The 27,272-nt window shown below is 53.7% G+C and overlaps 1 protein-coding gene across 1 annotated transcript in view; it reads left to right on the forward strand.

Moving 5' to 3' along the window:
- Nucleotides 1-1,471: 1,471 nt before the first annotated feature.
- The window catches only part of LOC119107489 (glutaminyl-peptide cyclotransferase), a 38,598-nt gene continuing 12,797 nt past the window's right edge, over nt 1,472-27,272 (forward strand). The window contains exons 1-5 of the mRNA XM_037230943.1: nt 1,472-1,484; nt 2,855-2,967; nt 7,702-7,866; nt 9,824-10,007; nt 24,373-24,455. Coding sequence (XP_037086838.1) covers nt 2,881-2,967; nt 7,702-7,866; nt 9,824-10,007; nt 24,373-24,455 — 519 coding nt within the window. The 5' untranslated portion in view covers nt 1,472-1,484; nt 2,855-2,880. The remainder of the gene's footprint in view (nt 1,485-2,854; nt 2,968-7,701; nt 7,867-9,823; nt 10,008-24,372; nt 24,456-27,272) is intronic.

The following is a 27,272-nucleotide window of genomic DNA, read 5'->3' on the forward strand; positions in this document are numbered from 1 at the left end:
CGCGATCGCATGCGCTTTAAAGCCAATAAGCCGTTTCGTAGGGCCTGCGGGTGCGCTGATATGCTCGCCAATTACCTCAGGTTTCGTGGTTGCGCGTTACAAATCACATTGCAGCTTCGAAAGGCTTGCTGGGGGATGGGAGTCGTGCTCTGGCATTGCTCGCTGTGAAGATTATGTAGCTGTTGGGCTGGCGTGACCGTTATGGAAGGTGAGGCGGCGGCAGTGGCGCTTTCATCGTCATGCTGCTTCAGTTCAAAGTGAAAACTGAGCGAAGGAGCATTTGTACAGGGTTTGTTGGGGTCATCTTTCTGTATCCCCAATCCTCCAACACCGCATGAGCCTTCAGCAGAACCCACTTCGGAAACAATTACCATGACGGGAGGAAATAATCACTTCTGTGCCAGAACGTTTCAGTCTTCTTTCTTGCGGAAGCAGGGCGGAGCCGGATTTTCCAATCGTATCATGAAACCGCTTCATCTGGAGCGCTGCTACTTGCTATGACGTTTCATAGCTGTCAGACATATGGTTTACAAAATTTCACGGTCCACGTTTCTGCCTCATTTGTAGTAACCAGGAAGCTACACGGGGAAAGTGTGGTCTTTGCAGAGGCACGCAGCATTGGGGGATTACTTCTCGCTACTGAAAGTCGATGTTTGGCCGAGGTAGTCGTTCATTGCATGTCATGAATAGTCATTAGCATGCACGTTAGAACTGCATCGGCTATGCGGATGCAGATGATGTAAAAGGAAGGTATCATCAGGAGGGATTGACGTTGGTTTCGTTGCTGAGAAAGGTACACCATTGCGTGTAGGGCAGTTAGCAACTAACGGACAGCCGGGTCACGGGTACTGAACGCAAACAAAAGATCAGCAAGCAATCCACAAAAAGGATGTGGATGGGTTGGGAATGCTACATCAGATCTCATCCGGACAATTTGGCTCACAATAGTCGCATCACTAGAGAAGAGGAACGCTTTTTAGCTAACTTTTTCAGCGCTTGTTTTCCAAATTTGAAATTATTCAGATAATAAGCTTTCGATTCAGACCACGCCCGTCAAAGCCCGAGGTCGTAAACTGGTGGCGCATTGGATCGTCACCGCATGGACCTGAGGGACAATTTGCAGCGCAAAAATGGCGCTAATGGTCGGTTTTCGCTAAATATCTGAATCAGCATGCAGGCACTCAGCATGTCAGGACGAACTGCTATGTGGCGGGAGGAACTAGCAAACCGTCCCGTTCGTGTCATATTATTCAAATGCCTACTTGGCTGCAGGAAGACGGTAAGTGAACTGCTGCCCCAAATAATAATGGCTAATTCCATGCGCGCCTCGCGTATAGACGATTGCCGAGCGCGGTAGCTGTGCCCCCGCCCCCCCCCCTCGCAACACCTACGGCACGTTCGCTGTGCTGCCATTTTTGACCCGGGCGGAGCTGCACCGACCGTCCACCCCGTGGCCCGGCAGTCCCCCGCCGTGCGTCACAGAGGTGAGACGTGCCGCCGGAACCGTCCGCCCCGTGGCCCGGCAGTCCCCCGCCCTGTGTCACAGAGGTGAGACGTGCCGCCGGAACCCTCCGCCCCGTGACACGACAGTCCCCGCCGTGTGTCACAGAGGTGAGACGTGCCGCCGGAACCGTTCGTCCCGTGGCCCGGCAGTCCCCCGCCGTGTGTCACGGAGGTGAGACGTGCCGCCGGGACCGTCCGTTCTGTGGCCCGGCAGTCCCCCGCCCTGTGTCACAGAGGTGAGACGTGCCGCCGGGACCTTCCGTTCTGTGACCCGACAGTCCCCACCGTGTGCCAACGAGGTGAGACGTGCCGCCGGAACCGTCCGTTCTGTGGCCCGACAGTCTCCCGCCGTGTGTCACAGAGGTGAGACGTGCCGCCGGGACCGTCCGTTCTGTGGCCCGACAGTCTCCCGCCGTGTGTCACAGAGGTGAGACGTGCCGCCGGGACCGTCCGTTCTGTGGCCCGACAGTCTCCCGCCGTGTGCCAACGAGGTGAGACGTGCCGCCGGGACCGTCCGTTCTGTGGCCCGACAGTCTCCCGCCGTGTGCCAACGAGGTGAGACGTGCCGCCGGGACCGTCCGTTCTGTGGCCCGACAGTCTCCCGCCGTGTGCCAACGAGGTGAGACGTGCCGCCGGGACCGTCCGTTCTGTGGCCCGACAGTCTCCCGCCGTGTGTCAACGAGGTGAGACGTGCCGCCGGGACCGTCCGTTCTGTGGCCCGACAGTCTCCCGCCGTGTGTCAACGAGGTGAGACGTGCCGCCGGGACCGTCCGTTCTGTGGCCCGACAGTTCCCGCCGTGTGTCACGGCGAGAAGTGACGATCAGAAGGTTCGTTCACGGATATGGTGTGCCGATCAATGTCGGCTTAGCCACGCGTATCTGTTTGATCTTCGTTGATGTGGGCTGTCATGTCGCTCGGTCAGCAGAATTGCATGCATTTGGTGCGCATGGCACCGCAGCCCAGGCGTCCAAATCACGGTAACTTGATCTATTTGGTCCAAATAAGGCTGGATTAGAGCGTGGCACGTCGGGTAGCATGGATATGCTAGCTTTCCGTTTTAGATGCCGCCCAACTAGAACGCTATATGCAATGCAGGCTGGTCGAGTGTTGAGAAGTCAGTGACCGATTATGATACCAGTCTAAGAGGGACGCTCGCTCGATTTCGGAACAATCGTTCCTGATCGCATTAGAATTGCAACTTTTCCTGCAAGTGCAGAAATTGTTACAGAAATGGCAAGATAGTGCGAACTGAGATCGCCGCGCGGAACAATTATGGATCCGAGGTTCCTGAGATTCCTCACGAATCCCTTGCACACCCGCTCACTAATCTTTGCTCGTCTGCCGCCGCAGTGCTGCCCGTCCTGCCCAGGACCACAATGGGAGGCGTTCCGTGGGTACTTTCCTTCGGTCTGCTGCTCTGCGCCCACGCTCTGGCTGACAACTTGGAATGGATGACTCGGCAGGTAGGTGCACCAGAACGGTGTTTCAAAGCACCCGACATGGCGGTTCTTCATTTTCTGCGGCAGGAAGCTGTGGCCGCACATTTTTCTCGTTGCGAGGCAGATCCTAGAGCATAGCGAACAGAACTGACGCACTTGGCAAGTAACCAGATAATCTGTGTTCAAGAGCGCGCTTCTGTTAAAAGGTTTTGCTCCGCGCAGGACGTATCTCAGGCCGGATGAGGCCCGCTGTGGCTTCGCGGGTCCTCAGCGGAGGCTTTCCCTGACCGCAGGCCGAGCCCCGCAGTATTCCCTGACCAAGATCACCGACAAGATCACGCGCCGACACGGCTCGCCGTCCATCCCTGAGAGTGGTCCGGGGCAGAGCGGCGCCATGTGGCGACTTGCTAAAATCCTAGCCGTCTTCTAAAATCGCTGTATGCCGTATTTTGAACTTTTCATCCCCCATATCTGTCTAGACAGAATCCGCGTCAGTTCAAATGACTGGGGGAGAGGGCGAGGAAGGAGGTTCTTGCTGGAAAATGTGGTGCATTACTACGGCGAGTCAGAATGATGCACCTCTTTCTGCCATCCTACGTTACCAGCAGTGCACCGTACATAAACATGTCAAATCTGATCCTGGGATGGCGGACAGATGAGCACACTCAGCCGAGCATGAAACGAATTGTATCGATTAGCCGTCACTATCGAAGATAACATCTGGCGGTATTGCATCAGCTGCGCATGCGGCTATCTTGCACGCCTGGAGTGACTATCGATACCACGCAGTGCATCGCGGCCGTCACCGAGGGGGGGGGGCACGCGGCACCCAGGCTAAAACACAGCCTGACACGCCCACGAGTCCCGGGGTGACACGGCGTGCGACCTTCGAACCTGCGACCGACCGGCGCTTTGTTGAGAGGCTCACTCAGCCCCGCTTGATAACGGCAGAGCACGCGGCCCGGCCGCGCTCTCCGTTACCAGCCAACCACAGGTCTACTCGATTCCCACTTTCGGGAAAAGCCGCCATTAAGTCATTCGGACTCAGAAGCGGATCCTGCGGGGCGTACCATCTCCCAAGACGGCGGAGAACAACATTTGCGGTAATGTTGTTTGCTTTTAGTGGGACCGCACTGGCCAGCACTCGAATGGCAGGTGGCGTCCTCCCACGGTCCGGCGCTGGATCCGCCCCTCCCCGTGTTCCGGGAGCCGCCGCCGGTGATCCGCCCCTTGATCCGCCCCTGCCCGTGTTCCGGGAGCCGCCGCCGGTGATTGCACGACTCTGCACGGCACGCATGACCGCGACGCGGCCGCTCGAGCCGAGAATACCGAAACCAATCTGCCGGCGGCGTATTTCTGTCGCGGCGGCGGGGGCGCTCCTGACCCGCACGCTCGGCGAGGTCAAACGCAGCGGCCGACGGACGGCCGGCACTGCTGGCGACACGGTCCGGTCCCCCTTCCCCCTCCCCCTGCTCCTAGTCGTAGCCTCTTGTTGAGAGAGATGCAGGCGGAGCGGGAGCAGAGGAGGGGGAGGGGAGCAGAGGGGTCGGTCATCTCCCTTGGCTGAAAAATTTGGCATTAATTCTATGGCAATGCGTGAGAAGAGACGAGTTGAAAATCGCGTTTATGGTCTCTCCCGTCTGCTCAAAAGCCCACCTTTCACTGGAGTATAAATGCAATGAATTGACGTCACCACTGGTCTTACATACGCCTTGATAATTCGTTTAGATAGGCGTCACATACCCTGCAGGCATGTGACCATCGCCTTGCATGCTCCAGCCACCGGGTTTTCATTTGAAATAGCGTAAAGCGGAAAGCTTGAAGGAGGGCCGGTGGTGCAGGCCCAGTTCACAACGCCGCAGATTCAAGGGCTTCCACAAAAGGAAGGGCCCCGGGCAGGCCGTCCACAACAGGAAGGGCTCCGGGCAGGCCATCCACAGCAGGAAGGGCTCCGGGCAGGCCGTCCACAACAGGAAGGGCTCCGGGCAGGCCATCCACAACAGGAAGGGCTCCGGGCAGACCGTCCACAACAGGAAGAGCTCCGGGCAGGCCATCCACAACAGGAAGGGCTCCGGGCAGGCCATTCACAGCAGGAAGGGTTCCGAGCAGGCCATCTACAACCGGAAGGGCTCCGGGCAGACCGTCCACAACAGGAAGGGCTCCGGGCAGGCCGTCCACAAAAGGAAGGGCTCCGGGCAGGCCGTCCACGGGTACGGCGCGCCCGGATCTGCCACCGGACTGGCGCACACCAGCAGCCTCCGAGCCCCGGCGGCGCTTGGTCCAGCCCGCCACGACGGCCGGCCGCCGGACCTCGGCGGGGCTGTAGCAGACCAGCCGCGGCTGGCTCGTGCGTCACGTCGCCGACCGTAACAACCCCACTTACGCGCTAACGGTGCGGCCCGCATCCCCGGCTCGCAGTTCGTTGGCCGCAGCGGATTCGACGCCGGCTCAGCCCGCAGGGTCTAGCGGAGGGAGAAAGATCCTCGGGCGAGCCGCCTTCTCGAGAACGGACGAGCCGCCTCCTCAAGAATGGACAAGCCGCCTTCTCGAGAACGGACGAGCCGCCTACTGGAGAATGGACGAGCCGCTTTCTAGAGAATGGACGAGCCGCCCTCTCGAGAACGGGCGAGCCACCTTCTCAAGAATGGGCAAGCCAGCTCATAAGGGCAAAAGCCTGCCTCGCAGCGAGCTAGGGGATTGAGGCATTATCCAAACAGGCGAGGGAGTCCCACCAGGCTCCGGTAAATGGCACCTAACTGGAGCGGACTGAAGCCGTGGGTGGAACAGGCTGCAGTAACGGCACCCGAAGACGGGAGGAGACGAACAAGACGTCCGTCAGCTGGTGTCGAGCCCCGTCACGTGTAGCGTGTATTACGTCCGAAAACACAGCGGAGGCAGCAAGGGCCAGTCGCCGACTTTTTACAGGGGATGGGTAGATCTGGGTCCCTCTGATCTGGTACTAATGGCTCCCATCCCTGACCCAGAATGTGCCCTCAGATTGCGCCCTTTTTTGTTCAAAAGAGCTTCCTAGTCATGTAGGAATGTATCATTGAATAGGCCCTGTTTTGTGTGGTGAGGTCCCTGATTTTCTAATTGGGGTCTCCTGGGCTAACTGAGCTTCCTGTGTTTTTCATCGGGCCTCCCATGCATTTGATGGTGCCTCATTTGGATCGTCTTGGTCCTTCTGTCAATCAAGAGGTGCTGATGTTGGCCTTTGAGGTCCTATGGAACAGACATTACGCCTTTTTTATTTGACTGAGTGTTCTGTCATTTCTCCGTCTCAGTCAGCTGGGACCTCTGTCCTGTCTCTGTCATCTGGGGTTTCCTGTCAACATGGTGGGACCTCGTAATATTTCAGGGAAGCAGGATGAAGTGTTTGCCGCATTGGCAAATAGTAAGGGGAGGCTGTTCCTTAACCACTGGTGGCGCCGCCCTCGGGTTATCAATGTGTCCTCAACGATTGTCAGCGTGGGCTCTGATCATTGTTCGTGCGAGCAGGCTGCAATTTACGCTCCAACAATGACAGACATTTTAGCACGCCGTTCAATATTTGACGATAGTCGTTGGACAATAGATAATGGTGGACAATGCAGTGCCTAAGATCTCACCGCAAGGCCGTCTCGACACCTCTCGTCTGGGCAAAGGCTAGAAACCTCCGAGAATCCCAAAAATCGGAAAGGCTTCTTCCAAGAAAAAGGCTTCGATGCTCCTCAGCGATTCTTCTGTGACCTTTCTAGCCGGCATCTGTCTCTGTCCACACTGCTGGAGCTGGAATCGGTCACTGTTTCAAAGTGGTCCCCAGCCGTTCGGGCCAGCATCACCTCCCAATGGTCCACACATCACGCGCGCTATCGCTGGCCGCGCGCCGAATATCGATGCCCTCGGGCCGGCCGCGAGTTACTGCCACCTGCCCCCCCCCCCCCCCCCGCGCCGTCGATCTTCCTGACACCGCTCAGTTTAAGTGACTCATGCTGCTGGCGTCGATGTGATCACACGCAGATAGCGCCGGTCGTGGAAGTGAACGAGCGACGACCGTGCATCCCAGCCCATGGTGCTGCAGTACGTGGGTGTGGCAGCGGATAGGACTTAGTCACTTGACCCACCGGCACTGGCCAGTGAAGCGCGAGTCCTGTTTTCACTCACACCGCGCCAGTCCAAATCCGGGCTTTGCTGAGTGACGCGGCGATATCTAAGACCTGGTAATTCGATTGACAGCGTCCAACGTACTCTCATTGAGCTCCGTTGCTTAAAGAGTGCTGGTCAGCCCAGAGGCATTTTCCCCCCACCCCTTCCCACGAAACAAAGCATCAATTAGCTGATGATGCTCTTCATTTCCACCATATGAATATCGTCTATCAGCCTCATGCTGTGGGAGCAAAAAATACAAGCGGTAATGGATCGAAAAATACCAATGCAACCAAGCCAAACGCTTCCCAGCGTGTACTTGGCGCTTGACCTTTGCTGCTACAGCCAGGTCGGCTTCATGTTTGACATTCAAGCCGCTGAGTCTGGCGTGCCGGTTACTCAGTTAACTTGATCTGATTTGATTTGATTCCTTTAACCAAGTTTCTCCGCCGGATTTCGCCCGTTGAGCCGACCTGACCAGGAGTTCTTGTCATCACAACATGACACCTGCATCACGAGTTTTTGTTTTGCCCTTTGGTTGTTTCTCGGAGACTGGAAACGGTGCCGAGAATGTTGAACGTCGGGCGCCGCCGCTGCCGCGGCGTCTGACGGCAGTGCTGCCGCCTGCTGCAGGCGCGTCACCGTTCGCTGCGGCTGGACGACTTCGCCGGCTGGCTTGAGTCGGTGGCGCTGCTGGACCGGTCGCTTGACCCAGACGGCCAGCTGTTCAACTCGCTACTGCAGCCGATCCTGCGGCCTCGCTACGTAACATCGGCCGCGCACGAGGACGTGCGACAGGTGAGAACGCCGCCGCGTCCGCCGGCGAGGACGTGTGATAGGTGAGAGCGCCGCCACGTCTGCCACCGAGGGCGTACGACAGGTGAGAACGCCGCCACGTCCGCCGACAAGGACGCGTAACAGGTGAGAGTGCCCACACGTCCACCGAGGGCGGGCAACAGGTGAGAACGCCGCCGCGTCCGCCGACAAGGACGTGTGATAGGTGAGAGCGCCGCCGCGTCCGCCGGCGAGGACGTGTGACAGGCGAGAGTGCCCACACGTCCGCCGAGGGCGGGCAACAGGTGAGAACGCCGCCGCGTCCGCCGACAAGGACATGCGATAGGTGAGAGCGCCGCCGCGTCCGCCGGCGAGGACGTGTGACAGGTGAGAGCGCCCACACGTCCGCCGAGGGCGGGCAACAGGTGAGAACGCCGCCACGTCCGCCGACAAGGACGTGTGATAGGTGAGAGCGCCGCCGCGTTCGCCGACAAGGACGTGTAATGGGTGAGAGCGTCACCATGTCTGCCGCCGAGGACGTGCGATAGGTGAGAGCGCCGCCACGTCCGCCGCCGAGGACGTGCGACAGGTGAGAGCGCCACCATGTCTGCCGCCGAGGACATGCGATAGCTGAGAGCGCCCACACGTCCGCCGAGGGCGGGCAACAGGTGAGAGCGCCGCCGATTCCGCCGAACGTCGCGCCGGCCAATGCCGCTTTGTGCCCGCCCCGGACGTCGCATTTTGGGAATGTCACTCTGGGAAACGTCGCTCTGGGTAATGTGGGCTGGAATGTGGGATGCCCATGGGACTGTCACTTTTTAGAATTTCACTTTGGGGAACGGCGCTGTGGGAAATGACACCATGTGGGAGTTCAGTCTCGTGGGGAACATTTCTCTGGAAATATCACAGCAGGTGGGTGGGAGTGGGAATGGGCTGCAACACGGCATCCAGCTAAACAGCACCTGTTATGACGCGTGTAAGCATCGCACACGGTAGCACGTGCCGCCTTCTCATCACTGCGGACGCGAAATCTGCGTCCTGTGCCAGCCTGCGGAAGCGGCTTTTGGTCGTCTGCAAGGTCGATGTAGCAAAAACTTAACATTTTCAGATGTTTTCCGAGGCAAAAATCATAAAAGGAGATTGCTTGTCATGAGATGTCCAACGGACATATGAGGAGGTAAGTGGTTTGTACACACTCAAAGAACTCCGAGGGACGTGTATGCTAGCGTTAACGTTAGTGGTCCATCAAAACGCAGACGATAAACCGGAAACAGTCCTGTGTGAAAAAGGAAGTGAAAACATCAGCACAATGAAGCAAACAGGATCCCTGACTCGAGGCAGCTGAAGCGCTCCCGAAGGTCCCATGACTTTTTACTGCAGTTAACCTCACTGAATGGTGCTCTATGCCTTGGGTGCAGAGGGTGACTGCGTTAAGCTGCCCGCTCTATTTTGGGCGGATCTGCGGGACGCGGCTCCCTAAACTTGGAGCGCCTCGTCCAAAAATACCTCCCAGGCAGGCTTTTACCGCTTGTTTTGCTCCACCCGGCGACAGGATGGGCTCAGCACGACCCGGGGGAGCTCATAAGAGTGGCGGAGCTCCCGTGAGCGGCTCGTGCAGAGGCGCCCTGTCACCGGGCGCTTGACGTGTCTGGGGTGGAGCGCACGCTGCGGAGAATGCGGAGCGGCCCACTTCTCTCAGCGGAACGGCGGCGGGCACCTGCGGGCCAAACCCGCAACAGCCGTCCTCGCCAAATGTACATGTGGCGAGGACGGGCGAGGAGGACGGGTGTGACGTGTGAGGACGTGTGACCGTCCACTAGCCTACACGCGGCTCATTCCGACGGACGACGCCTCTCACGAGACCCGCGCATCCGCAAAAAGCGGGTCACCGCTCTGCCGCGCCGCCAGCGAGCTCGGCCGCCGGCCCGGCCGCGCCGCGCGGCTGTGAAAGTGGTCTGACCGGCGGCCGCCCCGTTCGCAGCACATCGTGACCACGCTGGCCGGGCTCGGGTGGTCGGTGGACGGCGACAACACGTTCGAGATGCGCACCCCGCTCGGTGTCATGCCCTTCACGAACGTGGTGGCCACGCACGACCCGGCCGCGCCGCGCCGGCTCGTGCTTGCCTGCCACTACGACTCCATCTACAAGCGGGACAAATTCGTAGGTGAGCCACGCAGGCAGGCCTGCAGCGGAAGTGGAACCGGTGGCGCAAACCTACTGTACCTACAAGGTCGGCCAACCGAGCACCAGCCGCCCGCAGTTAGTCGTGCGGCCGGCTATGAGCAGCGCATCGACATCGTCAAAATAAGCCTCACATACAGATGCGGAATAATGTATCGGGGACATGTGTTATGGTTCCATGTGAGCCCATGAGCCGCGTCAAAAATGGTGACAGATAGCCATGTCAGGAAGGGGCTGTTGGCCGCAATCGACCAACACCACTGACTCACTGATAGCCCTTGCTTGGCAGCGCGAAGCCTCCTGACGCGGGCAATCAGTTACCACAAAGCCTCAACAGAATAGTGACGGCGGTAGGACAGGTGAACTGCTGTTTACATTTGTTCACTTCACATCGTACATGTTTTATTTTGGCCGTACACATTCTTTTTAACGTTGGGGAGAGGAGGATACCTGCCGTAGCGATATGTCTGGATGACTCGGCTTCCGGCGCACGCGCGAATTCGATCCGATCCCATCAGCGATCTCCCGTGCTGCCGATGGCTGCCTCACCGATGTGTGAGGGAAGGTCAGCTGCTCATCGGCACCTTCCAGGAATGCGCGGACGTCCACATCAGAGCCGGTTCCATAAACCGGCACGCCGGAAGCTGACCCCGTGACCCGCCTCCCTCGCCCCCGCCTCCCGCCCCGATACTCGCGTGACGCATGGCGGAAGCCCGCGCTAGGTCCGATCTATTGACCCCGTTTCTCAGCCTGCGGATGTAACTGATGGCGTCTGTGCGAGCGACGGCAGTCACGGTGCCGCAGCGCGATGGCCGCCGTCGAAGGACTAAATCTGAGTCTGAGTCTGAGTCTGAGTTTTAGTCTGACCGGTGAGCTGAGTCTGGGGACGGTGGGGCGGCCGCAGGTGTGTCGAGCGGGTCAGCGCGTGACTGTGCGCGGTGCCCGGATGGCTGGTGCGAGCGGCGGCCGCAGGTGTGGTGGTGACGCGGCGCGTTCCCGGCCGCCGCCGCCGCCGCCGAGGCACCCGCGTGGTCGCCGGGTGAAAGGAAGAGCACAATGTCGCGGCTCTCGGCTGTGGCGAAACGGGAAGAGGAAGCTGGTAACTGCGAGCGGGACGGCCGGTGTGGGCGGTTGGATGTGACGACCTGTGCTGACATTGAACGTCTCGGCGCCAACCTGCGGTCGAGGGAGAAAGAAAGAGAGGGAGGACGGATAGATAGATAAATAGGTAGACAGATAGTTAGACAGATGGATAAAGAGAGAGAGAGAGAGTCTGAGAGAGAGAGAGAGAGAGAGGAGAGAGAGAGAGAGAGAGAGAGAGAGAGAGAGAGAGAGAGAGAGAGAGAGAGAGAGAGAGAGAGAGAGAGAGAGAGAGAGACAGAGAGAGAGACAGAGAGAGAGAGAGAGAGAGAGAGAGAGAGAGAGAGAGGAGAGAGAGGAGAGAGAGAGAGAGAGAGAGAGAGAGAGAGAGAGAGAGAGAGAGATAGAGAGAGAGAGAGGAGAGAGAGAGAGAGAGAGAGAGAGAGAGAGAGAGAGAGAGAGAGAGAGAGAGAGAGAGAGCATGTTCCCAGCGTCAAAGCCACGCTAATGGCATGAGAGCAAACGCGCTCTTGAAAATGGATAGGACGTCCCGACTTGGGCTTCTCGGATGTCAGAGGACGTCATAGCTTTGTGTTAGAATGCTTGGCCTTCAACCGCGACGTGGTGAGTTGGGTGCTTACCTCCTGTCCTATGTCGGTACCGCCAGCTGAATTATGCATGTTGAATTGCGACGCTATTTGCCTTTGTGCTTAGGGATCTACGCAGATGTAAATTGGCAAAGGTAGTGCGCGCAATATACTGCAAGCGCCAGGCGACCAAATGGTCAAAATTAATTTCCTGTGTTAATTTCAATTTCTAAATGCCATATCCAGCCGGTGAGTTCTAACCAACCATTGTCCGAATCCAAGCTTTGCTGAGCAATTTCATATTTTGAGCGTTGTATCCAGCCGGGCCATTGCCGCCGGTTCTGCGCTGACCGTGCAGCGCGCGCCATGAGGTGTTTAAACCCTGGCAGGCAGGTTTCGCTGCTGCTCTACAGCCCATGCAGTCTCCTCTTCGCTGCTGCCCCACAGTCCGTGCGGTCTCCTCTTCGCTGCTGCCCTACAGTCCGTACAGTCTCCTCTTCGTTGCTGCCCTACAGTCCGTACAGTCTCCTCCTGTTTTCTAGTCACCTCCAATGTCGATGCCCGGCCGTATCGAAATTTCTAGCACGCCAGCAGCTACCGCATTCTGTGGTGGAATGCCACGTCTGCGCTTCCTGCCGCACGGCCGAGCGGTTGTCAGCTCCATCCGTGGAATTCTATTCATGCCGCGCTATTGGCCGGACGCTGTGCGCCGAGTTGAGGCACGTGCCTGGCGTGTACCGCCGCGGCCATCGACACCACCCATCCCACCGCGCCGGCGCCACCCCGCTCCGTGCTGCCCCGCCCCGGACGTGGCTGGAGCGCGGCGGTGCGAGCAGCTGCGCCCAGTGGGCCGGCCCCGGCAGGAGCTCGGATACGGGGCTCCCGGCTCTCGATCAGAGAGAGATCACGCCGCCTGGTGCGCCGGCCACGGCTGGAGCTCGGATGCGGGGCTCCCGGCTCTCGATCAGAGAGAGAGATCACGCTGCCGGGTGGTAGTGCGGTCTGCTGGAGAGGCATGGCGGCCCGGTGAGGCCCTACTTCTGGGGTCAGGCCCTGCCACCCCCCACGGTCACGTTTGACATTTAGTGGCGGTGCACCGCGCCGTTTTGCAGCTCTGTGATGTAATCCTGGGCCTGTGGAGGCTTTCTGTTGATATATGGCCGGTGTCAGAGACGGCAGAACAGTTTCGCGTCGCCGTCACACTTGAGTAGCAAGTTGAATGGGAGCGCAAAGACTAGCGGACTAGCCGGGGAAGCTGATGGAAGTTTTCTGCGTCTCTGACACGGTGCGGGAACCGACCGGCAAATGCCATGGCTCTTGTATGGTTATCAGATAAGTCAGCGGTGCGTTGAAGCGCGTTCTAATGGACTAATGCACGGATTCGGACCAAAACAGAACGCCATCAAGCAGATGCATGTATAGACCACGGAAAGGAATCCCGGAACTGGATACCAGAGTTCTGGATGTCGGATTTTCTCGGAATGTAGTACCCGGTTTCGTTTCTGTTACCAAAGCTGGTTTTTATTGATCTTCTGAGATCCAGGACTTTTGTATAATTTTGCCGGAGCATCATCTGGGATCTGAGATCTCTAATTTTGCCGGAAAATCTCGGATGGTTCCTGTATCTCTTTGAGAAGCTTGTTTTCAATCTTCCAGGCTTAATTATGCAAAGGCATGCAACTCCTTCAAACCATCTCCGAACCAGAGCAAGATACGACGAGTCGCCCAATCTTCAAGATTTAACATGCGCCCGGGCGGCCGGTTGGATATCCTTCGCTCGGGTGGCAGTCAGTTTGACCTCTTGAGGTCTCAGGAACTATGAGAGCTAGAGACACCTAATTCCCAGGGTGTGTTGGCTTGTACTTTAACTCACTTGCAGCAATTTTTGAGGTTCCTGGTTCATGACCTTTTGTCAAATAAGGTCAAACAAGATCAAACTCCAAGTTGGTCTCCAAAGTAACCCCAGAACCCAGATACCTGTTCTAAGCAAAAGGTCACATGCTCATTTAAGGTCGGTGACCTTGTTTGACCTTTCGAAGATCATGGGGATCCAAATCACACAGGACTGCTTTGAGTTTTGCAGTTGAATAAGCGACAAAGATTACGCAAAGCAGTACGCTCCGAAAAAAAGAAATATTGACTTGGGTCATTCTAAGTCAGTGACCTATTCTGACATTCAAGAAGTCCATGGAAGATATCTTATGCGGCTCCTGTCATCAATGAATTCAAGATAAGCACCAGAAACTTCGCCATACAGCAAGCCCCAGAGGAACAAAACAGGCTGGCTTTGACCTTGGTCTGAACTTCATATTTGACCCTAGGTCAAGTATGGAGTTATTCATTCGATTGTTGTGTTGCCTGAGAAAGTATCTCAGATATGTATAGCTCTGTTTAATACTCCGTTGTTCCACCAGCTTGAACGACTCCCTAAAAATTGACTTCGCTGAATATATGGCCTGACTTTGACTTGTAGGTCAGCGACCTTACAGGGTGCATCTAATTTTATGATACCACACGATCTTTTATTCAGTTTTCTACAGATACGCAAAATTTGGCATGGTCACGCCGCGTCGCTCGGAAAATAGTTTGGAAAAACCCTCGGCGGGGCCAACTTTACCCCCACCTGAGCGCGTGTTAAGTCGTCAGGTTGCGATGGTCTGATCGCTTGACGCCATTCATTTCGGCCTAAAATTAGGCGGTCATTAAGCAGGTTCATGACCAAGTAAAGCAACACGGTACTGAAATCACCCTTTCCAGTGCTGCTCTTTTTTCTACAAGTGTTCCTATGTCCACAAATATTTGTTTAGATATTTTTTTACAAATATTCCAAACAATCTCATTGCCATTTCTTGACAGGCACGTGTGAATGAAATGGTGCGGAAGGGTTGTAGGGCTTTATATCTGCTTCACGTAATGAAGAAATTCCGTCAGTTTTGGGATCAGGTGGTTAAAATTTACACCAGATGTGCTCGACCACTGCTAAAAATATTCTGCCGACTTTAGCAGAGTTTTCCACCCACCAAGCTCAATAAATTGAGTGCGTGCAGAAGAGTGCACTTAAAGTCATTGCCGGGTAGGACATAAATTATCAACGGCTTCTAAAGGAACTGAAATGAAAATTTTGCGGATAGGCGGGAGCAATGAGCCTGGATTCTTTTAAGAACTACGTTGGGCAGACTACATTGCAGCAGCCCGTTTGAATAAAATCGAGGCCCAAATTTACCCAGAACTGCCACTCAACATCCATAAAATTCAACACTACAAACGATGCAGCGACGACTGGTGATTAAGCCATCAGCTACCGTTGGCTCAGGGTCGTTCAAGCCAATGTCAAACTGATGCGGACCGCATCAGCATACAGTACCACTAGGTCGGCAGCAAACAACGTCCGATAAATCGTCGGCGTTATCCCACATGAGCGCTCTTTAGCACGTTATGTCGAGGTAAATTCTTTGAGCCAACAAATTTCCGCCCGATACTTATTCATTAATCCGTTTAGCGTCCGTGAATCGCCACGGCTCAATGTCTGTGTGACGCTGTTTCATGTCCTCAGAAAACCGAATAGACATGATTTAGTTGTGGTTGCGGTTCGCTTGCAGTCACGGCGGAGACCCGGCGTCAATGATGTCAATATAGCACTGCCTCAAGGCACTAAACAGTAATTCGCATCGCAAAGCGTGCTTTGTCCTTAAAAGTTTCTCTAGGATTTCAATGCTTGCATCAATTGGCAGTCCCCTGCATGCGGAAACCCCATATTGCCCAATGTCGCCGCACATTTTAACATTGACACGAACGTACGGTAGAAGGTTTTCGGTCCGCTGACGCGCAGTGCCAGGTCAATTGCTCCACACTGTCGGCCCTCCGGACGTTTGCGTTTTGCCAGGCTAGCCTCCCACACACCTTTCAAAAAGAGGTACCCGGGACCTTCAAGCTATTTTGTCAACTTAGACCATTGCCTCGCAAACCAACGGACAAGCGCAATTAACAAAAGGTAAACAGAATGCCAGGTGCTTTATGAGTTTGGAAGCTGTTATGGTAACAAAATCGATCTTCATTACACGAGGAGAAATGGTTTTACATTATCAAAAAAAAAACATTGCTTTCACAGTCACGACTCGAAGTTTTAAGCTCCACTCATTACAAGTGAATAAGAACATTATCATTATCAGTAGTAGTTGAAGTAGTAGTAATGGTTGTAGTGGAGGTAGTAGCAGTAGTAGCAGTATAAGTAGTCGTATTATCATCAATGTTAGTATTATTATCATCATTCTTATTATTCTTGCTGTTGTTGTTTTTGTTCCCGGTACCCCGTCCCCGCCACCCGCTTGACTGCGTCTGTGGCTCAGTGTACCGGCTGGTGACAATGCAAACTTCAGCTGCGCGCACGGTGCGGACGTGAGTCCGCGGGGAGCCCACTGCTCTGCTTCCGAGATCGGGCCCTACGCTCGGTCTGGGCACACTTGGTCTGGGTCTAGCCAATCGTTGCCCGGACAGGCGCCGTTCCGGTAGTGCTTGCAGGTCCACCCTCCGAGAACAAAGCAATGGCGCTCAGTGTGAGTCGAGAGAATGCGTACAGGCTCCAAATGTCTCCGGGGTATACTCTTGCACTATCTGAGGCATGTGTCTCAAAAATAGCGCGTTGCTGAAGAGGATGAGTGTGCCCTCGCGCGGTATAACGCTCCATTGCACAGACTCATAATAAATTTGTCAAGAAAGCAATCAGTCTCCTTTCGCGACTTAAGGCCGCTTTGGGGACCTTTTTCCTAGAACTGTCCTGTCATCGTTCATGGCGAAAAGCTGTTGTGTCATAAGCGACAGTTTACAGCACAACATGGATGCCGTGTAAACATTCTGAGCAGAGGCTCTTGAACGATTAAAGGGAATGTGCCATATTTGGAAATATTAAAGCATGCATCAGATGTGCTGAACTAATCTAACTTTTGACTTTTGATGCAATTTCTTAGAAGATAAGACTGTTTTAGACAACACAAACTCTCTATTTAGTAAAAATGCTCCTCAATACGTCACAGCTTGACAGCGTCATTGTACCTTGCACGATATTGATTTAGAGCCAGTTGACGGCCGTCATATTAGGTAATCGTGCTCACAAACGCCAGATATGGACGACTCAACGATTATATTTTTCCTTAGCCTTGATCAGCAAATGACCAATGTCATTGCAGCACTTGCATGATTATGGCGTCATAGATGCCTGGGTGATCTTGAAATAGTCTGCACGAAATAGTCTGCACATCAGAGAACGCGTCACTTTTTAATGTCATTTCATTTGCCGTCGCAAAACGTCAGTTACGGAAAGCAGTCTAGCGAAAAAAATAAAGAACTTCTAAAAATTTCAGAAACGCGATCAAAACAGGAGTTATTCCAATAAGTTTTGCCTGGGTTTAGACGATGGTATGTACTCGACTGGTGGTGATGGAGTTGGATGACCGAATACCTTGAGGTCCGTGCAGCTCAATTATTATTTGCTGCGCCATGCTACAAATGTTACGTTCAGATTGTTGGTCAAATGTGCCAGGACAAGAAACGTTGGCTACGTCGCAACTTCAGAAGTTGATCCTGGGATCGCATTCTTGATTTCTGGATCCTGGACCTTGCAGGGTCCAGGATCCACCTCATAATTTTGTCGAAGGATCTTTTGAGACCGGGCTCCTTGTTCAAGTTTTGGGGAGCACAATACAAGATCTAAGATGATATCTGACATCGTGCCGAATGATTCTTTGGGATCCAGGATACTCTTCCTTAGTTTGTCGAAGGATTCGGTAATGTTCGGGATCATTTCCCCAGTTTTGCGTTTCAAACTTTGGGATTTTTTTAGGCACACGTCTGCTACGTCCGTACGTCATGACTGATCCGGGACCGTTCTGACATCGGCATTTAGGTTATACGAGGCATGCCTCTGAGTGGAAGTATCGAAATAGTATAAACCGATTACACGCCCTTGCACCATTTCTCTAAAAAGTGAACTTGGAGCTGCCGGCGGGACACATTCTGCAGGTTTTGTAAAGATGTGGTGCATTCAAGGTGAGCCCTACATGATTTGTCAACAGTTGTCTGCTTCATAGCAGGGGCAAAATGTTCATTTTCCTATTGTTCGTGCGCGGTTATTCATAGTCATTGGAGGCTGCAGCAGAGTGGCGCAATAAGCGGTGGACTTGACGACTCAGTGTATTTGTTGTCAGGGTGTTCATCAACACACGTGGTTGCAGTGCCATTAAAGTTGAAATGTTTTATGTTGCGGCCGCTGTTTATGTGATGTGGTTAGTGCAGCATGGTCTGCACTACACGTAGGGCTTTACTAAAGGTCCTAAAAATTGAACACCTGGCGAGGAGCTGATTGCATATGTGGCGACTCACGTAAAGCTCAAACTACGCCGTTCAACTTACACAGTTACGCAATTCAATGCGCTGTTGAACGCGCCGTGTACGAGATGGTGGGACTGCAATAGCCATAGGCAAGAGTACACGACAATTTCAGAGCATTATGTCTCAGACACCGGTACAAGTCGCAGTTATTTGGACTTGTGTATTAAGACTACTCATAAGCCCCTACACTACCCCATGCCGGTCAAAATTTCGGCGTAAGCGTAACCGGGTTAGCACTACTGCAATTGGTAGAGCATCCTACAAATGCAAGAAAGCAAACACAAAACTGGAAGTAGTGATTCGCTTCGGTGATCATGTGTCATTTCATTTCACCTTAACGCCGTGTAGATGTGCATACAGCCGTACCATTAACGCCATGCAGATGTGCATACGGCCGTATCGTCACGAGTGACATGCGGTCCGGAAAGCACAATTCGTGACGACTTCTCCAACTGGCGCGAATGTGTACCAAGCAGAGACGCAAGTGGCCCCGGTCCGCCACCATTGTGATATGCGGGGCACAGGTGCGGCGTGCCGCGAGGTTAGCGCGGTGCCACCCACCCGCGTCATCGTGGGGGCGGTGAAAACACCGATGGCAGCTGCTCAATGCCGATGCTGGGGCGGAGCTTATGCTTGGCGATTATGTGTACGTCGAGGTAATTTTCAATAAGTGGTAGTTGGTGCTGATTGTCATGTACACAATTATGTTTGCATGAGTGTGTACCCAAGTCTTGCCTAGTTGAGGGAGAGAAGCGTAATAATTGCGCCTGTCTAGCGACAAGTGCCCCGACATGGACCAGGTCAACTCTGAGACTTGGCCCAATAGCATTGTAACCGGCATAGTGAGGATGAGAGACGCGGCTTGGAGGACCACCACATGGAATGGTTTCAGCAGTAAAAGTTTCTGATTTGGAGCAATCGATAAGTTATGTGACAGGGGAGGAAGGTACGATGGGGGGGGGGGGGGCGCCATAATTGGCGTCACGTAAATTGCCCATGCGAGATTATTTCTTGTCCTTGGAGACTGCAGATTGCTGGTGAATTCAACTCTAGTTTTGATGGTACATTATAATCGCTGAGATTGTGCGTGGTACAAATCAAATGGTGCCGTCACAAGAAATGATGCTTGAGCTAAGACACGCCGGGGTGACCGGTTAAATACCCTTCGTTCGGTTGGGGTGGGGGTCGATTTGACTCCCATTGAGATCTTGGAAACTAGGCGAGATGGAGAAATAAAGTTCACAGGGTGTGTTAGCCTGTACGCGAACTCACTTATGTCAAAATTGGGGGTTCGTAGGTCATGCTCTTCAGGTCATTCAACATCAAATAAGGTCAAACTCCAGGTTAGTGTCCAAAGTGCCCCAGGACCTAGATACTCGTGCAAAGTAAGGGGTCTTTAGTGCTCATTTAAGGTCGCTAGCCTTTTTTGATCTTTCACAGGTCACGGTGACCAAAATCATACGAGACTGCTTTGAGTTTTACATTTGAATAAGCGTCAAGATTATGCTAAGCAGCATGTCCCTAAAACGAAGTGGTGACCTGGGTCATTTTCGGTCAGTGATGATGATGATGATGATTAGGGGTTTTGGGACGCATCGACTGCTGTCAGTCATATAGCGCCCATAACTATCATTTTATGCATAGCCGCAAATCAGACATGGGTATCGATCAGGAAAATGATGCATGCATCATTTTTGGTCAGTAACCTACCCTGATCGTTAAGAGGCTTATGGAAGCTGTATAGCGCGGTTCCGTTACCAATAGATTCGAAATGAGCATCAGGAACTACCCCCATACAGCAGGTTCTAGAGTAATAAAACAGATTGGTTTTGACCTTGGTCTGGCCTTCATACTTGACCCTAGCTCAACGTAATTTGTTCATTTAGTTGTGTTGCCTAAGAAACTATACCAGAGGTAGCCGAGCTACGCCTAACACCCCGTTGTTGCATTAGATTGAACGATTCCCTGACCTGACGGTGACCCCTACTCAGGCGCGTGTAGCTAAAAATTACAGGCGCTATGTCGGTGGTGAGATTGGGTAAATGATTCGGGTGGGTTTGGCTTGGGGAAATGCGCTAACCAGTCTAATAACGTTCTTGTTAGGAAAATTCGGCGACCTTTTGCTGCATTGCTTCTACTGGACTGACTCTCAAGAAAGCATTGTGTAGAGGCACGCATTTCTCTCTGCAACTATGGTCCTTGCCAAGATAGGCTTCTCCGCACCCCAATGCAGAGAACCGAGATGTTTCATGAAGCTGGCACATAAAGGCAATGTTTCACATTTGAAGATATTAAAGCAAACATCATTTATGATAAAACCAGCTCACTTATAGCGTTTGGTATGCTTTTTGAATGGAAAAGACCGCTCTAGACCGCACAGTTCTCTGTTTAGCGAATATGCCCGTCTATGTATCATGACTTGATTGCGTCATCATACCTTGCGCAACATTGCTTGAGAGCCAATGGACGCCCACTATATCTGGAAGTCGCTCTCACGAATGCCAAATAGGAACGTCTCGACAATTTATTTTTTTGCCCTTGACCGCCGCGTGACTTATGGAATGGCAGGATTTGAATGACGTTATTATGACATTATGAATGTCAAGGTAGCCTTGAAATATTCCCTCCGACATACCTTTCTCCATTGTTGAGGACGTGTAGCTCAGAAACTAGAGGGGCTTACGTCTTAAGAAGGGCAGGATTGTGAACAGAGACGGAAGCTCCTCAAGACGGCTGTTTCGGTTTAAAACCGCGCATAGATGTGGAAAACTCCGTGACTGCCGGCGTGTATAGCGTATGACCAACGCATGTGCCCGTGAATATCAATGCGCATATGAGCGCCTTTGATGCGGACGCGTTTGCAAACTTGCTGCAATCTAGAAACGGGAAAAATGGAGTATATGGAGTAATTTAAGGTTGTCATTGATTTCCCAACAGTGGTATTTGTCACACAATCGCGGATGTGATAGTTGTTTGACTGGCAGCTGAGTGGTACAGCGTGATCAGCGAAAGCGGTAGTCGTCAGTAGTCCCTTACTAAGATATACTGGAATGTCATTTTGTTTTGTGAAGAACACCCTGTGCTGAGCTTTTTGCAAAAAAGTTAGCTTCATATCGCCTTAAAATGGGAACTCGTTTCTCTGTAGCAAAACAACTTTGGAATCTACCAACTATTTCAACGAACCTAATTTTGCTTGAGCGTCGCGGACTCAAATTTGAAGTGGCCAAAATCCGGGGAGAATCATATTTTGGGGACAGGTTAGGTCATCCTTTCGGCTCAGCCACCACAAACGATTTAAAAATGTGATATCCTGCCGCTGGATTAGTTTTTTTTCTCCCTCCACGTGAAGATCAAGTCGTGAGTTCTTTCTCGATAATATTCATCCTCAATAGCAAGTGAAGACGAAAGTGTTAACCGTAAGCACATTTGAATAAATATAACGCAGTCATTCGGTCCCAGACAGTCAGTCACTCAGTCCCAGACAGTTATTCACACAGTTCAGACAGGCAATCTCACCGTCCAGACTGTCACACAGCCCAGACAGTCAGCCACACAGCTCGAAAAGTCAGTCACACAGTTCAGACAGTCAGTAGGACAGTCAGTCACAGCTAAGCATCACTGCGCGCCGTATCAGGTGCACCACGCTCCCATCAAATCACATCAGCCCAGCTGACACCTCAGGTCAGTCCCCCCACCCCCACCCCACCCCCCTCTTCCTCGCAATCTCAGACCACCCGAACGAAGCCACCCGCAGGCAATCTGTTAGGCATTTGCTCTGTGCCGCGCTCGCCTTGTGCTTCCGGCGCGTTATCGACCGCGCGCGGCGCGGTGCGGTGGGCTCGGCGCGCCGTTTCGGTGGAACGCCCCCAACGCAAACAGCTGGTGCCAATACTCGCGGCCGTCCGTCGGTCACATGATATAGGCTTAAAAACAGGTAAGGGGTCCGATCTCATTTGGCGCAGGCAAGGGATTCCATCTCATCTGACGCAGGCCAGAGATGGGCGTGACATGTGGAATGAAGAGCGAGCTTAAGTGCGGTGCTAGCACCTCTGCGATTGCCGTGTTCGATGACAGCACGGATTTTTTGCACATCCGGTCGGGGAATCCGACCGGTGGAGTACGAGCAGCACTTGAAGCGTTCCTTTAGCGAATCTCTCATGTTTGTCTCGGTCCAGAGAGATCTAAATACATGATACATTTTTTGTTTCAAAGGGCTCAAAGGAGCTAGATGTCCTTAATGCCTGCAGACAGAATCTCTTTGAAATGCGAAAAGGACGCAATGACGGATTCTGCCTCGATTGCCCCACTGCATATCACCCGCGCATAAGACGTAACACGACGCACAGGCGCAGGCAGAATAACACTGTGTGGGGCTTTAAAGGAATACTTACAAGAAATATAAGGATATATGAAGTTAACCTGTCGGAACAGGAACATAGGCAAGGAGAGCCCGTTCATCATCCAATTTCGATGGAAAATTGACGCAATAGGCTTTTTGTTAGCAGTGAAGTGCGTGGAAAAAAGTCGCGTTCAGCTTAATTCCCCTCCTTTCTACTCCCTCCCCCCCCCCCTCGGCCAGATATTCACCTTTACTCGCATTTCATTTTGGCACTGCTAGAGCGCCATCATGTATCGCAGCTTATTCGCAGCATGTTTGAGATGTTTTTTGGTCTGAGAACAAGTGTGTGAATGACTGAATGTGAGGAGAAATCGAAATTTGTGTACACATATTTGGGAATGCATGTCGTTGGGACATCCCTTCCTCAAAATTACGTAAAAAGGTCCGGCTTAGCAAGAAATGCTTTTGTCGTATGCTGTCCCTCAATGGCTCAAGGCAGCCCAACGACAGCTTGCTCGACGAAACCATCCTTGCAGCGACATGATGAGACTGAGTGCTTGAGCTTGAACGTTTGAGCCCGTCGCCAGTGAGGTGCGATGTTTCACCCGAACGTCGTGCTGCAATGGCCGTGGAAGGTATTGCATCGCATTGTCATTCCATTGCAAAGCATTGTCATTCCATTGCAAAGCATTGTCCAGTGTGCCTGCTTCAGCGGGTGCGTTCCTTCGGACGCTCGGCTTTGAGCCGGACTCAGAGCACTCCAGCAGCGCCGCTGAAACGCACCGAGACGCGCACTGTCTTGTGACGTCTCAGCCCGTGACTGACCCCACGTCGTGACTCTCCATCTTTGACGCTTGTCTCTTCTCTCAAGCGCGTCCGCACGTGATTAGTCTCATTATTCCCTGACTTAATGAGGGGAGCACGACCTTTGGAAGCTGTCAGGCGAACCCCCGAAATGAACGCTCGGGACCATTTATCACACATCAGGACACCAGAAGTTGCCCTGGGTCACCCGAAATGCTGTATCATTCGGGCCTGTTTCCGAGCCCTCAAAGGATGGGTCGGAGGTGAAAACAGCTCTGGATAATGACGATGACATGGCGCAGTGGACACCAGCCATGCAGCTTCCAATGGCATCCGGCCGCGGCTGTCATATAACGAGTGGCGTCCGGCCGCGGCTGTCATAGAACGAGTGGCGTCCGGCCGCGGCCGTCATAGAACGAGTGGCGTCCGGCCGCGGCTGTCATAGAACGAGTGGCGTCCGGCCGCGGCTGTCATAGAACGAGTGGCCTCCGGCCGCGGCTGTCATAGAACGAGTGGCATCCGGCCGCGGCCTGTCAGAACGAGTGGCGCCCGGCCGCGGCCTGTCATAGAACGAGTGGCGTCCGGCCGCGGTCTGTCAGAACGAGTGGCGCCCGGCCGCGGCTGTCATCGAACGAATGGCGTCCGGCCGCGGCTGTCATAGAACGAGTGGTGTCCGGCCGCGGCCTGTCATAGAACGAGTGGCGTCCGGCCGCGGCCTGTCATAGAAACATATTTCTGAACGCGGTAGGACGCAGCCATGCCTTGATTCCGTGAAGTGGTGGATCTTGAATATGGCGCGCTAAATGACATAATGGAATTTTACCCGTGGATTTGCACGCTGATCGATTATGAATGTGATGAGCTGCAACACTTGAATAACGGATATCAGAAGACATAAGGCACGCTATGTTCTTACATGATTCGGTGTGATGGCAGAGGAAAACATAGCAGAGTCGCAGAAGTTTTGTCGGGGGATCTTGTCACGTGGAGTTGAGAGAGCCTATTGGCTTCGATCTATTTGCTATTGACACATATATTGCATGGTGTATCTTCAAGACACAGAGGGCAAGAAACAACTGTCTAGCTTTTCGCTGCCGCTGACGTGTACTGACGCGCCCTCCATGGAGTTGACAGTTCTGTCTGTTCTGTTCCAGCCGCCACCGACTCTGCGGTGCCGTGCGCCATGATGCTCTACCTGGCCACGTTGATGACGAAAGATTACCTGGATCCCTTGAAGGTCAGCAGTCTTTACTGCATGCACTTTCCACACAGAAGCGTAGCCAGAATTTCACCCAGAAGGAAGCCAATTCGGGGCTTAGACCCCTGTCAACCAAGAGGCCCATCTTTGCCGCTAAAGGGGCTCTGATTTTATTCGAACCGTTTTACGAGTGGAATATATTTCGATGCCTCGGAGGTCCGTTTTAGACATTAAGATTCAAACTTTTAGTTATTCTCAATCGCCAAAAGGCTCGGACACCTCCGGTCCCAGGAGGCCCCGCCACCTCCAGGGAGGGGCGGCAGGACCACAAAATCCTCCCCTCGGTAACGCCACTGAACCCACCTAAAGCTAGCCTCAATTACGTGTGTTCGTTTTGAGCAAACCTGGGCGTGGAAAGATTGTTTAACATAATCCCATTCTGATCTATCGTGAAAGGCTCTTCTCGCTGAGTTTGCGTTGTCTTTGAATGCAGCCCATGACCTCGCGAGGCAGCGCCACCCTTCTCCCCTCCCCTCCCCTCCCCCTCCCCCTCCCCTCCCCTCCCCTCCCCGCTCCCGCTCTCGTTCACCTCCCACTCGCCGTTTTCCGGACCATCACCGGCAGCTGGTGCAGCTTAATATGACGGTGGCGGGCGACTCGCCGCTCGGCTGGGGACAGCTCGGGGCATGCCGCCCGCGCGGCTCCCGCCGATGGTTCCATCACGTGACCCGACGGCGCCTGCGGCCATTCGTCTCCCACCCCAAATAGCGCCGAGGCTCAATTATTTCGTCCGGGCGGCAGCGGGCTAGATTGGCGCCAGGCGCAGACGCTATTGGTGACGGGCGCGTGGGCGGACATTGGGATCTCCGCGCCGCACCGGGCGCCGGGGGAGGGCGAGGGGGAGGGGGAGGGGGAGGGGCCTCCAACCTCAACGGCCTGACCCGCGGGCGGGAGGCGGCACGCCGTGGCGTTCTGCACAGGAAGATCGTCTGCTCTTCTTTCCTCATTCTCCCACCGGCGTGAAGCATCGTTTGTAGCTGGTACGCCCCCCCCCCCAAAAAAAACGCGGTCAATCGATCAATTGATTCCTCATTCTCACTTCGTCCTGCATCCTCGCCAAGCGCTGTTCACCCGAGACGAGCTACATGCACCAGTCATGAGTGGGTTGATGCCTCCTGGTACCCCCTCCCCTCCCCCGTCCGAGCGCCGAGCACATTCCCGGCACAGGGGTGTCGGTGTGGGCTAAGACCCGACAGAGGACCGCCAGGTGCATGTAATTGTGCCCCACCGTCATCCACCTCCCTCCATCCAATAGCCCTGAAATGGTCATGACGGGCCGAAAGTGTTTCAATCTAAACCAAAGCCAAAATCATGGGCGGGTGTTAAGGTTCGGTCGCTGTGCTCTATGGTTGAGTGTGATCTTCATGCCACGTGGTGCGGGTGGACCATGGAACTCCATGACCCATACAGTCGTTGAGTGGACAGGGGGACTTCCACGTCGTATTGGGTGACACTGGGATCAGCGCGAACCAAGATGGGAGCGGGCCCTTTCGCCCGACCCACGACTCATCAAACACAGCTTTCGGCGTATATAGAGCTCGCCTGACGGCAGAGTTGCGCTAAGATATGTTTCTATATGTTTATATGGGCAAGATACATGTTAAAGAAGCTAAATGGTTGGAGAAGAAAGAAAATGCTCCCTGAGATGCACCTGCTGGGCTCAATGTCTTCTATGATTGCAGCTCACGTTAAGTAAACCAAAGTAATCAAGACTGCAGGCCAACAAAGTGCACGCATCAAGTAATTAGCACAGTTTGATTACGCTACGTCGTCCCTGGCGCAATTGGGGTTTCACGATGCACTCAGATGCTGGGGATATATCGAGTCCCCTGCCTATCACCCTGCCAAGAAGCACGGACACTGAATGAAATCGAACCACATACATTTATTTCCTACGTGCGTGGGGCTTAACCACTGCTTTACTGGAATTCCGTAACTGACGCTAAATGTAAACAAAGAAGTGCAGCATGATGTGTGAAATCCTATAAGTAAATACAACATCTACCGAGAGTTATTAATGCGCCTTCGTAGCAACCATGCGGCACATTTTGTTCACAATGACATGTCGCCTTTGTTTAAAAGCAATACTTGACAAATTGCGAAAATAAGAACATGGTTCAAAGTACGTTATTTCCTTTAATCATGATGTCATGCATTGTCTTGTCACGTCATCTTGTCATTCTTGCGACACTCCCGCAACACCATTGTCAGCAAAATAGCCAGACCAGTTTCAGCTTTAAAGATAGCAGTACCAGGTCCCTTAACGTGCCGTTGGTGGTGCCTAGCTAGACGCTCTCCAGACAAACTCGCCGAAATGCCATACCAAGTTTGCATGGGACAGGTTCCAGACCAGACGTCCTGGGGCGCCACGGAAGCTGTGCCCGCTCACGGGTCGGTTTATGTGCTACTTCTGATGACCTTTACGGCTCGTGAACCCATTGGTGGGGTCTACCATGCCCATCGGGCATCCGTCTGTCCGCCTACTGACATATTTCCGATTCTGGGTATACCCCTCGCAACAGAGAGGGTGGCCTTGTTGACAGTGGCTCAGCGATGGAACCAGACATATTGGCGGGGTCATGCCCATCGGACATCCGTCTGTCCATCTGCTGACGTATTTCCGGCTCTGGGTAGACCCCCTCGCAACAGAGAGGGTGGCGTTGTTGACATTGGCTAAGCGATGAAACCTGACACGTTGGCGGGGTCATGCCCCTCGGACATCCGTCTGTCCGTCTGCTGACGTATCTCCGGTGCTGGGTAGACCCCCTCTCAACAGAGAGGGTGGCGTTGTTGACA

Source organism: Pollicipes pollicipes, unplaced genomic scaffold (genome assembly GCF_011947565.3).
Source record: "Pollicipes pollicipes isolate AB1234 unplaced genomic scaffold, Ppol_2.1 Scaffold_2555;HRSCAF=2994_pilon_pilon_pilon, whole genome shotgun sequence".
Taxonomy (NCBI): domain Eukaryota; kingdom Metazoa; phylum Arthropoda; class Thecostraca; order Pollicipedomorpha; family Pollicipedidae; genus Pollicipes; species Pollicipes pollicipes.